Raw genomic sequence first — 15,426 nt, forward strand, 5'->3', positions numbered from 1 at the left:
TGCATGGAATATAGACAAAACTAAATATAGGCGATACCTGCAACACTTGTGTTAAAGGGTCAAGAATAAACATAAAATGGAGCTAAAAAAAAAATCAATACTTTATTTTGCCAACACGTTTCAGCACAGAGGCCTTAATCAGGGCTAAAATGTCACAGGTGTGTATAGGTTCCTTTAAATACAGAGACAGAATTCAAACTTACAAAGAACCAATGAAAAAACTGCATATAATATCATCCACCAATCACAACACTTTAAAAGTACATAATCACACATCAACCAATGATTTCCTTACATCAAACACTGCTGAGGAAAAGAAAATATATACCATGCACACCTTCATTGAAAACTTTTATAAAAATGTACAAAAAATACAAAAAAAATAGTATAAAATATTTTTGTGTATGTATGTAGATAACAACAATCATGTTCTTTTATAAACATATACAATATATACCCTTGTTTAAAAGGCCTTAAAATATATATACACAATGCACACCTTTTTGAAGAACATTTCTATAAAAATTCTTTTAAGACCAATTCTTCATTAATCCCAGTAGGGAACAGACTTTTTAAATAAAAAATCCAAAAAGCCTCCCTTCTTTTTCTCATTAAGTCAATGTGATCTCCTCTTAGTGGAATTTTTATATGTTCAATGCCAAAGAATAAAAAGGAAGACGCCCAGTTTTGCTTGCCTTTTTGTAGGTTTACTTGAAGAAAGTGTTTAATATGAAAAGAACAACCATTTCTTACCATACATTGTTTCCTGGAAAAGATATATTGATGATATGTTTCTGCTCTGGAAAGGACAAGTTACCATTCTTCATGAATTTTTACAATTTCTGAATATGAATCTTGGTGGTTTAAAATTTTCTTTAACTTTTAATATGGAAAAAAATAAGTTTCTTGGATATACTTGTTTAAATATGGTAAAAACCTCACTTCATTCTTATATACGAAACCAACAGATAGGAACACATTGTTACACGGTCAAAGTTTTCATCCTATCTCTTTAAAAAGAAGTTTACCAATAAGTCAACTTACGAGAATAAAACGTATTTGTGAAAATAGTGAAGAATATAAAATACAAAAATGTCAAATGTTATGAAAATTTAAAGAGAGAGGTTATAATGAAAAGTGGCTCTCTTATGAAGAAAGAGTACAAGTTAGAAGTCGTGAAGATTGTCTAAATTCTAACAAATGCAAGAAGACATCTTCAGGGTCAGTATTATATATTGCACTATATATGCTCCTAAAACTTTCAATATAGGTAAGGTGGTGAAAAATATTGGCATATTTTACAAGACGATCCATCTCTAAAAGATACATTTCAAGATCCTCCACTTATTGCTCACAAAAGAGCCAGAGCCATTAAGGATAAATTAGTTCCCCAAAGAAACCCACAATCAAGACCCTCACAGGAACAATCCCTCTTGGAAATTTTAAATGTGGTAATTGCATCAGTTGCCAATACACCAGGAATATTAAATGTTTTGAACATCCTGTTTACAAAAATGATATACATATTGAAAGTTTTATTACATGTAACAGCAAAAATGTCAAATATTTAATTCAGTGTCCTTGTAAAAAAGTACATGTTGGAGAAACATCTCGACGCTTAAGGGGAGATGGTCCTCACTGCAGAACACAAGATCCAGGGGGTGGGGTCTAGATCCAACTCCTCCCACTTTACGTATCCCTTAACCTGCCCGACTCCGCCCCCTGGATCTCAAGTGCTCTGCAGTGAGGGGACACTGAGGGACCGCATTACAGAACACAGGAGCTCTATTAAAAGAGGTGATATAAAACCAGGAGCAAAACATTTTAAAGGATGTAATCATCCATGTCTTCCTTTTTATTCTTTGGCATTGAACATATAAAAATTCCACTAAGAGGAGATCACATTGACTTAATTAGAAAAAGAAGGGAGGCTTTTTGGATTTTTTATTTAAAAAGTCTGTTCCCTACTGGGATTAATGAAGAATTGGTCTTAAAATAATTTTTATAAAATTGTTCTTCAAAAAGATGTGCATTGTGTATATATACTTTAAGGCCTTTTAAACAAGGGTATATATTGTATATGTTTATAAAAGAACATGATTGTTGTTATCTACATACATACACAAAAATATTTTATACTATTTTTTTTGTATTTTTTGTACATTTTTATAAGTTTTCAATGAAGGTGTGCATGGTATATATTTTCTTTTCCTCAGCAGTGTTTGATGTAAGGAAATCATTGGTTGATGTGTGATTATGTACTTTTAAAGTGCTGTGATTGGTGGATGATATTATATGCAGGTTTTTTATTGGTTCTTTGTAAGTTTGAATTCTGTCTCTGTATTTAAAGGAACCTACACACACCTGTGACATTTTAGCCCTGATTAAGGCCTCTGTGCCAAAACGTGTTGGCAAAATAAAGTATTGATTTTTTTTAGCTCCATTTTATGTTTATTCTTGACCCTTTAACACCACAAGTGTTGCTGCTATTGTCTATAATTAGCTTGTGTTGGCAAAACGTCACCTGTAGTAAGTCAGTCTTACCAATAGGAACCTATACAAGCTTTGGAATTTGAACATGAACATGTTTCTAAATGTTAAAAGTCATTTTCATGAATACAAATTATATGTTTTTAACCACTTAGTGGAATTGGCAGTCGTCCCCATGAGCCATGGTAGCATCTGACATGTTCCTCTGCTCATTCCAAAACTGCCAGAAAAACTTTCATTGCACAATCACAGGGCAGATAACAAGCAAACATTAGCCTGTTTCACACTAGACGAGTAAGTGAAGTGTATAAAAGCTTGCAGGAACAGGATGTGAGTGAGTTAAATGATCAGAGAAGTCCTGCATTCATCACCAGAGAGAAGTCAGCAGTTTCACTGGAAGACGGGTTATGGTATTTTGATTAAAAATTACAAAGTCAAGAAATAAATAACCTATAAATTACTCACAATAAGATCAATAACATGCATTCAGAAAACAGATGGAGGGAATTTTTATTTCATGGTCACTTAAAAGCGGCTCACTGATCAGCAAAGGTGGGAGTAAGTCACACATGTTCAAGTCACAAGTAAGTCTCAAGTCTTAACCTTCAAGTCTCAAGCAAGTCCAAGTCAATTTTTGTTAGAATCAAGCAAGTCAAGTCAAGTCGTAGCTTGGGTCAAACAAGTCACTGGCAAGTCATACAAATGTTTGATGATTTAACTGAATTTATATTAAAATAAGTTAAAACTACAGTAGTTATGGACTATGGGAATTTTATTTGCAAAAAAAAAATGCAATATGCATTTCTACTCAAAAGGTGTCCACATACAGCTGAGCTGTCAATACAATAAAAAAAATCTAAAATAAAAAATAAATTAATTAACGTGTGTGCGTGTATGAGTGAAAAGTGTATTGTTTGCATGTGCATGGTTGTGTTCGCAAGCCTGTATGATTTTTTTTCTTTCTTTTTTCCTTCCGATGTTTTGTGAACACGACCCCTGAACTCTTAAATGGATGGATTAGAACTGGATGTAATGGATTAGTGTGTCTCACAGCACCATGATGTGATATGTGCTTAAAGTCGGCATGAAATCAAAATTGACCCTATTTCCTTTGTTAGTGCATATTACTAATCTTGTGGTGAACAATTAATCCGTGCAAGTTAATACTCAGAAAAAAATTGTTTGCTGTGGTAATCTTTAATCAAAATCTGAAAAGTATAAAACGCTTAAACCACTCCAACCGTTAGTCTGATATGAGCAAGAGATGGAGAGGAGGAGCGCTAAAGTAAAACCCTGCCCTCTATTCAATATTACCTTAACTTGGGAATACGTCACAACACTAGAGAAAAGTCGTTTGCAACTTCCGGTTCACGGGGACTTTAAATGGATAGTTCATTAATGTCATTCCAAACCTGTATGACTTTCTTCTGTGAAACAAAAGATGATATTCTGAAAAATGTTTGGGTCCAAACAACATTGGACACCATGACATGGAAGGAAAAACACTTTAGTGCTCCATAGAAAGAAAGTCAGTCATACAAGTCATACTAGGGCTGTAGCTAACGATTCATTTGGTAATCGAGTAATCGTTCAATTATTCTAATGATTACTGGAGTAATCGCCCTCCCCTCCGGGCGCTGAGCCAGAGACGAATGCACTCAGTGCTTGGCATTTATCACAACTATTCAGTGTTTCTACCACATGATGTTTATTTTAGGTTTCAGATATTTAAATACACATAAGTACTAGTAACAGTACAGTTAGAGTCTGTAAAATATACACTGATGTCTATGGAAGCTGCAATAATAATCCTTTCCATTATAATTGATTCATGATGTGAGGAAGGCAAGCTGCAACTATAAAGTTTACCCTGTTCTTCTCCCAATTCACCGGACACTTACATCCATCCGTGTATCTCGAAAGAAGTGAAATAATTCAAGTGTAAATCCGACAGATCTCCTGACCGCGGCGTAAACAAACATGGCGCGCACATATAGCTCAACTACTAATGCGATCATTATAAAGGTGCTTTTACACAACAAAACACATTCACTTACACATATGGCTTAAAATATATAATAGCAATAACACAATAATAATTGATTCAAGTAAAGTATGAAAAACAAATAATTGTATGGTTTTACTGAACAAAACTGTCAAAATACATAATGTATTGAATTGTACAACTAATGTTCTTTATGTATTATAACAAACGCCTGCAGAGGGCGCCAGTGGCCTGACGATTTTACAACGCGATCTAATCCTTGTTCAATATTGGCTTACAACATTTATTTTAAATGTTAAATTAATCCTTACCTTCAATTAAACCACTGTAATTTCTTGAACAAGAACATGTGGACTTAAACGAGGGCTTAAACTTTTATTTTGAAATCGTGACGAACAGTTAGCACATTTCACCAAGTAGAAACATACTGTATAATGTTGCTAAGGTTTATTGACGACTTACCTTACAAATCTGATTAAACGTTAAAAGCAATCCAAGCTCACAGCATATTCAGAGATGGAGTTTGAGACGCTCCACTCATGTATAACAGTTTACGTGAAGCTGCATTTACTGTGAAAGGAGCCGCACGAGACGCACTAGACACGTATATCCTCCTGGGACCCGGGAACAGATTTCTGTCCTCTGTAGTGGACATCAGATTTTAGTGATTTTCTCTGACATCATACATGTCACAGTTTTAAGTCTGGATGTCCTGTAAAGAGCACATTCAGGGCTTTGCAGAGATACCAGATTTTTATTGGTTTCGCCATGACAACAACAACTTCTTGGTCTTTAAATATGACTGAAAATGAAAATTAGCATTCTTATGCAAATGATAATATTTTGTAATTATCATTTAAATCGGATTCATTTTCAAATTGTTTGTTATAAATCAATATCTCAGGAAAATGTTATGGGGTTTCAAATCAAAATATGACTTTCTGTTACGAAACAGGACATTGATTTCATACATGACCTCTGTAGAGGACACCAGGACTTAAATCATGTTTATCAGGAGATATAATAGGAGATACAACAAGTGAATAGGGAAAGATATTATATATATCAATAATCCTATTGATTATTAGATATTATGAAAATGTTGCCAATTATTACACTTCTTTTTTCATTACATGTTGATGAAGAAAACATTAATATGCAAATTAGATACAGATGCATTGTATTGAATGGGAAAATCCATGTATGACAATTTTACCCACATATTGCATAAAATAAAATGGTATATCAATTAATTCCATTATATCTTTCACAACATAGTTGAGAATCATCTTGATACAAAGTTTGGTTAAAAACAATCCTGAAGGCTAAATATTGATTGGTGATTTAAAAAAAATCCCATTGTTTTTGCCTATACATGTCATTTTATTTTTTAAACAACTCAGTCCAGGTGTCCACTACAGAGGACATATCATAACATATGAATAAAATATAATTTTTCAAAAATGTTATATTTTAATTTGGTTCTTATGCTCTAAACAATATAATGACGTGAAAAAAAACTAAATAAAAAAAAAAAAAAAAATTTCTGGGTCTCAGGAGGATAAAAATAACTAGAGCACAAATATATTAAACTTGCAGCACATTTGTTTCATTAATTAATAATCTTTGCAAATTGCCAATAGTATTAAGCTTTATTATTTTTACACAGGCTTAATATCGTACAGCCTTAGAAAACTGTCTAATAATGTGTTTCATGGATTCTCGTCCGTGGAAAGTGCCACTTCCGGTATTTTACCAGTTACTCGACACGGGCAAATTGAAATTGAGGATTTTTTTTTTTAAAAATCGAGTAATCGAATTTCATCGATGAATCGTTACAGCCCTAAGTCATACCAGTAACACTGAGTTCATATAAAAGGGTCATTCTCACGACACAACCTGAGGATCTGCACTGCTGACCACTGTGTTGAGATTCTCTCATTAATGTGCATCAGAGATCTCTCACACAATGAAGATCTTTTGTGAAGAAAGACTTAACTTTTCTTTCAAATTTCCACATTCAAATCAATCACATCACTTCTTAAAATTTGGATCAAATTCAATAAAAGTCTTGTGCGTTCGGGACGACATGAGGGCATTTTTGGCTGAACTATCCTTTAAGAACGACACAATGTTTATCTAAAATAAAATCATAATGACAATGAAAGTAAATATTTCACTCACCAGAAACAGTAACATTGAATAACTTGAATGAGGATTTGCCATTTCTGATGATCTTTAGTTTGTATTCTCCAGTGTGGTCAGTTTCAGTTGTCTTGATGGTGAGATCTCCAGTCTGACGATTCAGATCCACTTTATCTTTAAATATAGAATCACTGTACGCAGACTCTTCTTCACACTTCTCTTCTGTGTTTTTATCTATAGGACTGTTGTCATCTCCAAACATCCAGAATATCTTATCTCCTCTCTGTATTTCAGTATTGACACTTAGAGTCACATCCACCCCCTTCATCACTGACACTGACTTCTCTTCATCTGTCAAAGAAACAGAGAAAAATACAGAAGAGAAATCAGAACCAGAAAACCAACAGCAGCAGAAATAAACAGAAGAAACACTGACATATCACACCTGACATACTGGATCACAAACATATTTACTGTATTTTAAGCTGAAAAGAGCTCAACTTCTCATTGTAGAAATCTGAATGTAAGTATAAATCTCTACACCTCATGTGTGTTTCACTGATGAAACTGTGTTGAACTCCAGTCTGTGTTTCTAAGAGTAAAAATCCACTCAAATGACATGAAATATGAGTGTGTTGAATTGAGTTTGTGTGAAGAAACGGTTCTGAATGTTTGATTTGTGATCAGATAATGACTGTACTGCAGTTCAATAATGATCAGGAATAATGAGGAGGATTGTGACTGATAAAGTTGATCAAACAATCCTGCAGACAGAAGCAACACAGTCTGTGTGAAGAACAGTTTCAGAACAGACAACAGCATATGAAAGAAGACTGTCTGAAGCTGCTTCATTGAGGAACCAGATCTGTCTAAAACACCAGAAACCAGAAATTAATCTGCAACTGCCTGTATTTACAGTTGATTTCATGAAAAAAAAATACCACGTGACCTTTTTGAGTTTTAAGGCTTTGATAAAATAGTTACAGACACATTTTAATGATTTAACTCTGTACATTAATCCCACTAGAAGGTCTTGTTCCTGACATTACAGTGTGTTGATTTCTACATCAGTATATATCTGCTATGGCAGCAGTGCAGTGATATGATGAACAGGTCAGAGTTTCTCCATCATTAATATAACACAACTGGAACACTTTTATAATCATATTTTGACACAAGGTCTGTCATATACACTGCTGCTGTTTCACTGAAAGACTTTGTGTTACTCACCAAAGACGATATTCCTGAAGAGTCTGAATGTTGAATGATCACTGGTCTTGATCTCTAGTTTATATAATCCAGAGTGTTCAGGTGTGGTTTGATTAATGGTGAGAGATCCAGTCCGAGGGTCCAGCGTCATTTGGTCTCTGAATTCATCATCAAACCATTGAGGGTTCCCACGGTTCTCTCCAGTCATTTCAGCTATGAGTTTCTCTTCAAACTTCCACTGTATTTTATCATCCTTCTGTATTTCAGAATAAATTTTCAGAGTGACAGAACGTCCCTTCAGCGCTGATGTCTTCACTTGTCCTGCAGCAGCACAGAAACAGAGAAATACAGATCAGAAATTAGAAACAGAAAACTAACAACATCAGACAACAAAGCATTACTGATCAATTGATCAACATCTCAAATGTTTCATTCACTCAGTTAATGAATATCAGTAATGAACTCAGCTTTCTCTGATTCTACCATATTATAGAAATCTACATGAAGATATAAATGAATTAAATGAGTCGACCTCAAATCTAATGTGTGTTTTGACCATCAGAACAGCCTGAAATCCACACAACAAACATCAGAGTACAGATTTAGTTGAGCTTGACTATTTAAAGATCCTCTTTTAAACTAAAAGAAGCAAATAGAGGGAAAATGTGTGAAAAAAGTCTGAATTCTACACAAATATAAGTTCACAACACAATGAAATCGAACAAGTGTTGCCAACTAATGTTCAGAGAAGTTGCTAAAGACGGGTGAATTTGTTGCTAAAGTTGCTAAATGCGTTGTGGGAAGATGTCATCACGTAACCATGACGCAAAACACTTGGATAAATTTGGTTTTATATTCGCACATTCGGACTTACGCATAGGCTACAATAACTTTGTACACTACATTGGACATTCAGTGGATGTTCGCAAGTAAGTATGCCATTAAAATAATACTTGCCCATTTTGATCGATTGTGAAAAATGTTGTAGGTTTACAATCGTTGGTTGTAAATATCGTGTCGCTGTTCAGAATTTGCAAACATTAACTTTATTGCACATTATTAGAACGTTCTTAAACGCGGAAGTCCGAATGTGCAAATATAAAACCAACTTTACCCAAGTACGCAAAACTGCATTATTGTATAGAATACACATAAAAATATGATTTGAAATCAACTGTTAATTTAGATTTGTTCATAATATAAATATAATACAATAATATAAATATATTTATAATAATATAAATATATTTTATTTGTAAAAATAATAAACATCTTTTTGATCAGATATTTTTATTTTTAAATACAACACTGAATTATTGAACAGTTACACATTTTTGAACAATTACATTTTCTTATTTTCTTATTAACTAGTAAAACTACACATTTTGAACAATTATAGTTATAAGCGTGTATAGGTAGGTAGTTAGTTAAAAATAGGGCACAATGTACTGTGTTAATATGAAGGAATTATCCATGTCGATTTTTCACAGGTGTTTTACCTGTACTATAATTTACACATTGTATTTTGTGTTTTAGGGTTACAACGTAACAGATCTTGTCCTGACAGAAAATTACCAGAACCTTTTCTGTTTTTTACAGCGTTTTACAGCGTACTGAACAACGATAGGTACAAGCTAATAACATGCTGTATCATAAATGAACAATTATTATTGAACAACTGCAACTATCATCTTAATTCACATATGAAATGTGTACTGTCATCAAGGCTGATGTGCTGCTTGACTGGCAAATTTAAGCCAGGACCAGCACGTGACCAGCATAAACCAGTATAAACCAGCTCAAACCAGCATCCCAGCTTCAAAACCTACCTTACCAGCATATGCTGTTTTTTCAACAGGGTCACTGTTAACTTGTGATATTTTATACAACAGTTACATGAACAACATTTGCAATCGTTCTGATTTGGGGAAAACGACAAAAACTCATCAGGTCAAAAATGCCCATGTATCTTGAGTTTTGAGGTCATATAACTGCATACATCACAGTGAAAGCGTGAGTGACAAACTAAATGTCAGCTCACACATCGTTAAACAATAATTAGGATATCATCATAGACAATACTATCACACAACCCTACACACATAAAGAATGAACTTACAACGGTTACTGAACTGACATTTACCCATTTTCCTCTGCTCTCTTCCTTTTGCATGCAGGAGACAGTAACCCATGTTATACAGTAAATGCTGCGAGACCCATGAATTGTCACATGAACAAGCAAATCCACAAAGAAAAAAAAATATAATTATTATTATTATTATTATTATTATTATTACTATAATATGTTTTAGGGGTGACCCTGAATAGTCGACGATTCGATGCTTCGACAGGAGGAGCCTGATTTGACTACCAATCTCACAGTCGAATCTCCACAGAGGTGTTATGAGACGAGATATGGGGGATTTTATATAGACATACCGGTTCTCTCCCAATAGGTTAATATACAGCCAATATTGATAATGCTGTACATAAAAATGTGAAAAGAAAGAAGCTTTTAATAAATATTTTTAATGTGCGTGAATAAATCCAACCACCCCGTGACAGATTTAAAGGGTTAGTTCACCCAAAAATGAAAATAATGTCATTAATTACTCACGCTCATGTCGTTCCACACCCGTAAGACCTTCGTTAATCTTCGGAACACAAATTAAGATATTTTTGTTGAAATCCGATGGCTCAGTGAGGCCTACATAGCCAGCAATGACATTTCCTCTCTCAAGATCCATTAATGTACTAAAATAAGTCCGCAGTTCGGAGCGCCAAAGTCACGTGATTTCAGCAGTTTTGGCGGTTTGACAAGCGATCCAAATCATGATTCGACACGCTGATTCATAACGCTCCGAAGTTTCAAATAAGTCATTATTTTGTTTTTTTTGCCACACCAAAAATATTCTCATTGCTTTATAATATTAATATTGAACCACTGTACTCACATGAACTGATTTAAATATGTTTTTAGAACATTAATGGATCTTGAGAGAGGAAATGTCATTGCTCCCTATGTAGGCCTCACTGAGCCATCCGATTTCAACAAAAATATCTTAATTTGTGTTCCAAAGATTAACAAAGGTGTTACGGGTGTGGAACGACATGAGGGTGAGTAATAAATGACATTATTTTCATTTTTGGGTGAACTAACCCTTTAAGTTTCACTTTCATGATCCGTGACCGACAGAGGAGCATCTTGGCAGCAGGGATTAAATCTTTAACAGTGTCTGGGATAAGAAAATCAAAAGTGTAGAATTGGATGCACTTTGAAATGGTAAAAGATGATCCAAAGAACGTATGATGCAAGTTGTGCCAACAGCTCATGTCCTACGCTCAACAACGACAAACACTGCGGCGCGCTTCTGCCGGCCAACGCTAACGAGCTGACTAATGTACACACAGGCACACAGGCAGATCACGTGAAAGACTGGATTTTTTCGATCAGGTAGGGTACAAGTGATTTCAAAACATTTCAGCCGGTTCTAATTTGATTTTTGGATGCTGTGAATGTTTAGCTAAGAAGACTGCCACTCCAGTTTAGCGTTTATTGTCTCTGCAGTTAAAAAAGACAAAGTTACTTTTGTTATTTTAATAATTTCTTTAATTTTTATTTATTTATTGATCACTCTGGGTTATCTAATTTAACTATTTAAATATATGTTCCCCTGCACTTCAGGCATTTTGCAGTTGTGACTTGATAATGACTATTTCATGCTTTTATTTAGGCTTTTTAATTTTTATTTATTAGAACGGTATATTCTGTTCTAATTCAATTCTGTAAATTAATGTTTGATTAAACAATTATTAAATTTTTATTACATTAATTTTAATTTTTGTTTTTTCGGTGCATCAATGTTGCGCTGTAGAACAGTTAAAGCTTGCTCGCACAGGCAATTTAGCCGATTTAATTTGATTTGCCGACTTATCAAATGCATATCTATCTGCAGTGTGGCCTTTCTGCAGTTATTTATATATATATATATAAGTTTTATTGATCCAAAATGTTTTTATTCATTTTCTTCTATATCTTTGAGTGGTGGTCTGTACATCGTGGCTGTCAATGTTTATCCACATTGCCTTTCATTTGTTTAAAAAAGATAAAACCATTGTCAGTTTCGTCTATCACTTGACAGGCAGTTTGGTCGCTTTATTAGAAAGTTGTGTTATTGAAAGTCTGTGCTGTGTGTGAAAGAAAATAAAAGCCGCCCCCCACCTCCAACATATATGATTCGACTATCAGTCGAATATAGGCAATCTGATTCGAATCTGATTCGACTATGTAAATCCGTAGTCGGGGACACTCCTAATATGTATGTTAATTAGATAGTTTTAATTTGGTAAATGATTTAGATATGTCTTAGTCAAAGTGTCATCTAAAATTTAAGTAAAAATAAGGCTTTAAGACTTTTTATTACCTTAAAGTTTTAAAAATCTAATTGAAGACTTTTTAAGGATCCACAGGAACCCTGACTACAAGCTTTGGATCATGTCCATTTCTAAATGTTAAAAGTGATTTTACTGAATACAAATTATATGTTTTTAATCACTTGGTGGAATTGGCAGTCATTCCCCTGAGCCATGGTAGTGCGTCAGTTCATTCACAGGTATAAATATGCAGCTATAATGTACATAGATGGTTTTGAATTAATATTTCATGTGGATATACAGTGGTTACATACTGTTAAAACTAATCGTGGTATTGATATCTTGTAACGATTCACTCGTTTTCTCGATGTATCAATTACAAATCCTGACAATGCATATGCATCGATCTTGAAACATGTTTTTTGAATCGTGAATCGTTAATTACGGTCAATAATCGATGCAAAATGTTAAGAATCAGATTAATCGTGATTCTATAGCGATTCAGTGCATTAAAATATATAAACATTAAATTACTACACGCGCGAATTGACATTGTGCGCCGTAATTCGCCCTCACAGCTCTCCTTCACAGACATGCGCTGCACTCTTTAGCGCCTCTCACTGGATTGCGCTCGCGCTCAGTCCGTAGCCCACGTTTGAGCTCTCCTCAGGACGGCCACTGTTGTTCACATGAGCAGATGACAGTCTCTATTATAATAGCAATAGTCCTGAGTCACACTGCACAAGCCATTGATAAAGCTGCCAATCATTGCGTGGTCAACGCTTTTATTGCGTGGAAACGTCACTGTTATTTTCTATAAGATAAACTACTCAGGTCTTACGGAAATGGGTCATACCATTGACATTACATGAGCAGTTGAAGGAACGTTAAAACCCACCTTATTCAAGAGCGTGCATTTAATGCATGGACGGACCAAACACATAATGTAAGTGTCTAAATGCATACGCACAGTTCCAATGAATGATAAATGAAATTATTAACCTAATGTCGTTAAATTGAATGCACGAAGGAAACGGCTGAAGTAACTACAACATTAACAACACTGAAATAAGAGCGCGCGGTTTATCAATCAGATGCGCGTTAAAGTTGCGTTCGTTACTATAGCGACAGTAGGCACCCAGCGCGTTTCCTTTCAGAATCATCATAAGGAAAATGTTCCGTATAAAGAGGACAAAGACGGCTTTTCTTACTATTCCTTGAAGAAAAGTTAGTTTAGGATTAGTTGGGAAAGCGCATGATATTCTAGGGTAGTCTCTCCACATAAGCGTTACAGTAGTATGTTTAATGTACCTGGAACACTTTATTAAGGTTGTGTAGCCATTAACACTATCCTCCACTGCAGTTAACATGAACTAGGCCTAATAACACTTTTAAAGCCCTTTAAAATGTTGGCTTATGTAAATTTCCACAAATGCCAATTTTTATAGGCTATTAAAATAAAGTTATGTAGCATCATTAAGAACTAACATGAACTAACATTAAAGGGTTAGTTCACCCAAAAATGAAAATAATGTCATTTATTACTCACGCTCATGTTGTTCTACACCCGTAAGACCTTCGTTCATCTTCAGAACACAAATTAAGATATTTTTGTTGAAATCCGATGGCTCAGTGAGGCCTCCATAGCCAGCAATGACATTTCCTCTCTCAAGATCCATTAATGTTCTAAAAACATATTTAAATCAGTTCATTTGAGTACAGTGGTTCAATATTAATATTATAAAGCCACGAGAATATTTTTGGTGCGCCAAAAAAAAAACAAAAAACGACTTATTTATTATTATGAATCAGCGTATCGAATCAGCTTTGCTTCTCGTCGCTTTATAATATTAATATTGAACCACTGTACTCACATGAACTGATTTAAATATGTTTTTAGTACATTAATGGATCTTGAGAGAGGAAATGTCATTGCTGGCTATGCAGGCCTCACGGAGCCATCGGATTTCAACAAAAATATCTCAATTTGTGTTCCGAAGATTAATGAAGGTCTTACGGGTATGGAACGACATGAGGGTGAGTAATAAATTACATTATTTTCATTTTTGGGTGAACTAACCCTTTAATGTTAGTTCTTAATGATGCTACAAAACTTTATTTTAATAGCCTATAAAAATTGGCATTTGTGGAAATTGAGTAATAAATGACAGAATTTTCATTTCATTTAACTAAATTTTTAAAAATGGACAAAAGGTTTTTTTTTGTTTTGTTTTTTGCCCCCACTCTCTAACCGCCTGAAGGTCACTGTATAATTCTCATCCTGACTTAGACGCATTGAGAGAAGCTTTTCAATAACCCTATGAATGCATATGTATACTCAAAGATTCACAGCCCTATGATATCTTTGTAAAACTGCTGACTCTGTAGAACAGTGGCAAGGACAACTAACTTTACCGAGCTCTGAAAGCCCCCTAGTGGCTGGGAGCATTTTCATTGTGTTGTGGCTTTATTGCGTTGCGTGGCTCGATTTCATTGTATTGTGGCAGGAGGTGACATGAATGCAACACAATCAAGGTATCGCATTAGTGATTTGATAATGCAGTGTAGTGTAGACTAGGACAGACAGGCTAAGTATAAGGAAGTTATAACTGAGCTACTGACAGTTTTTGCCATGGAAATGTACTAATTAAAAAAAAAATTGCAGTGAAAATCGCTCTGCAGATCTGGTGATCAGGGGTCGTATTCACAAAACATTTTATCTTAACATTTTATCTTAACATTTTATCTCCTGAATAACAGTAAAAGTCTTAGTAAAGAGCTTCCTCTTAAACCTATTCACAAAGCTGCTGAGACCAACGTTACTAAGGAATAGAGAGTCTTATGCTGCGTTCACACCGAACGCATCTGGGGCATCTGATTTACATGTTAAGTCAATGTAAACGCGCGTCTAGACGTCCTGTGGCGCGAATCAAGCGTCTAGCGCGGCGCGAATCGGCCGTTGACGCGCGAATGGCGCGGTGCGAATTGAGCGGTCACGTGTCTGATGCGCAAATCGAGCGTCTGACGCTCTAGACACCCGAGTTGAAAAATCTGGACTTTGGCGAAAACTCGCGCCACGTTAACCAATCAGGAGCTTGCTCTAGTAGTGACGTGACATAGCGAGCTGAGGCAGAAATCCGAAACAACAATGGCGAACAAAATCATCGTCGCAGTACATCTTCATACTTTTATAGAAACAGGAA

The 15,426-nt window shown here is 34.8% G+C and overlaps 2 protein-coding genes across 51 annotated transcripts in view; one reads left to right on the forward strand and one right to left on the reverse strand.

The window, feature by feature from the left end:
* LOC127509830 (uncharacterized) overlaps positions 1–15,426 on the reverse strand; it is a 502,366-nt gene that overhangs the window by 66,768 nt on the left and 420,172 nt on the right. For 39 of the 44 annotated variants that reach the window (XM_051888896.1, XM_051888897.1, XM_051888883.1 and 36 more), the window contains 2 exons: positions 7,871–8,170; positions 6,680–6,991 (listed from right to left, as the gene is read on the reverse strand). The exons of 3 other annotated variants lie outside the window; for them this stretch is intronic. In XM_051888896.1, coding sequence (XP_051744856.1) covers positions 6,680–6,991; positions 7,871–8,170 — 612 coding nt within the window. The remainder of the gene's footprint in view (positions 1–6,679; positions 6,992–7,870; positions 8,171–15,426) is intronic. 2 more of the 44 variants (XM_051888893.1, XM_051888873.1) reach the window with 1 other exon arrangement.
* LOC127509908 (60 kDa lysophospholipase-like) overlaps positions 1–15,426 on the forward strand; it is a 390,873-nt gene that overhangs the window by 25,327 nt on the left and 350,120 nt on the right. The window lies entirely within an intron of this gene.

Source organism: Ctenopharyngodon idella, chromosome 3 (assembly GCF_019924925.1).
Source record: "Ctenopharyngodon idella isolate HZGC_01 chromosome 3, HZGC01, whole genome shotgun sequence".
Taxonomy (NCBI): Eukaryota; Metazoa; Chordata; class Actinopteri; order Cypriniformes; family Xenocyprididae; genus Ctenopharyngodon; species Ctenopharyngodon idella.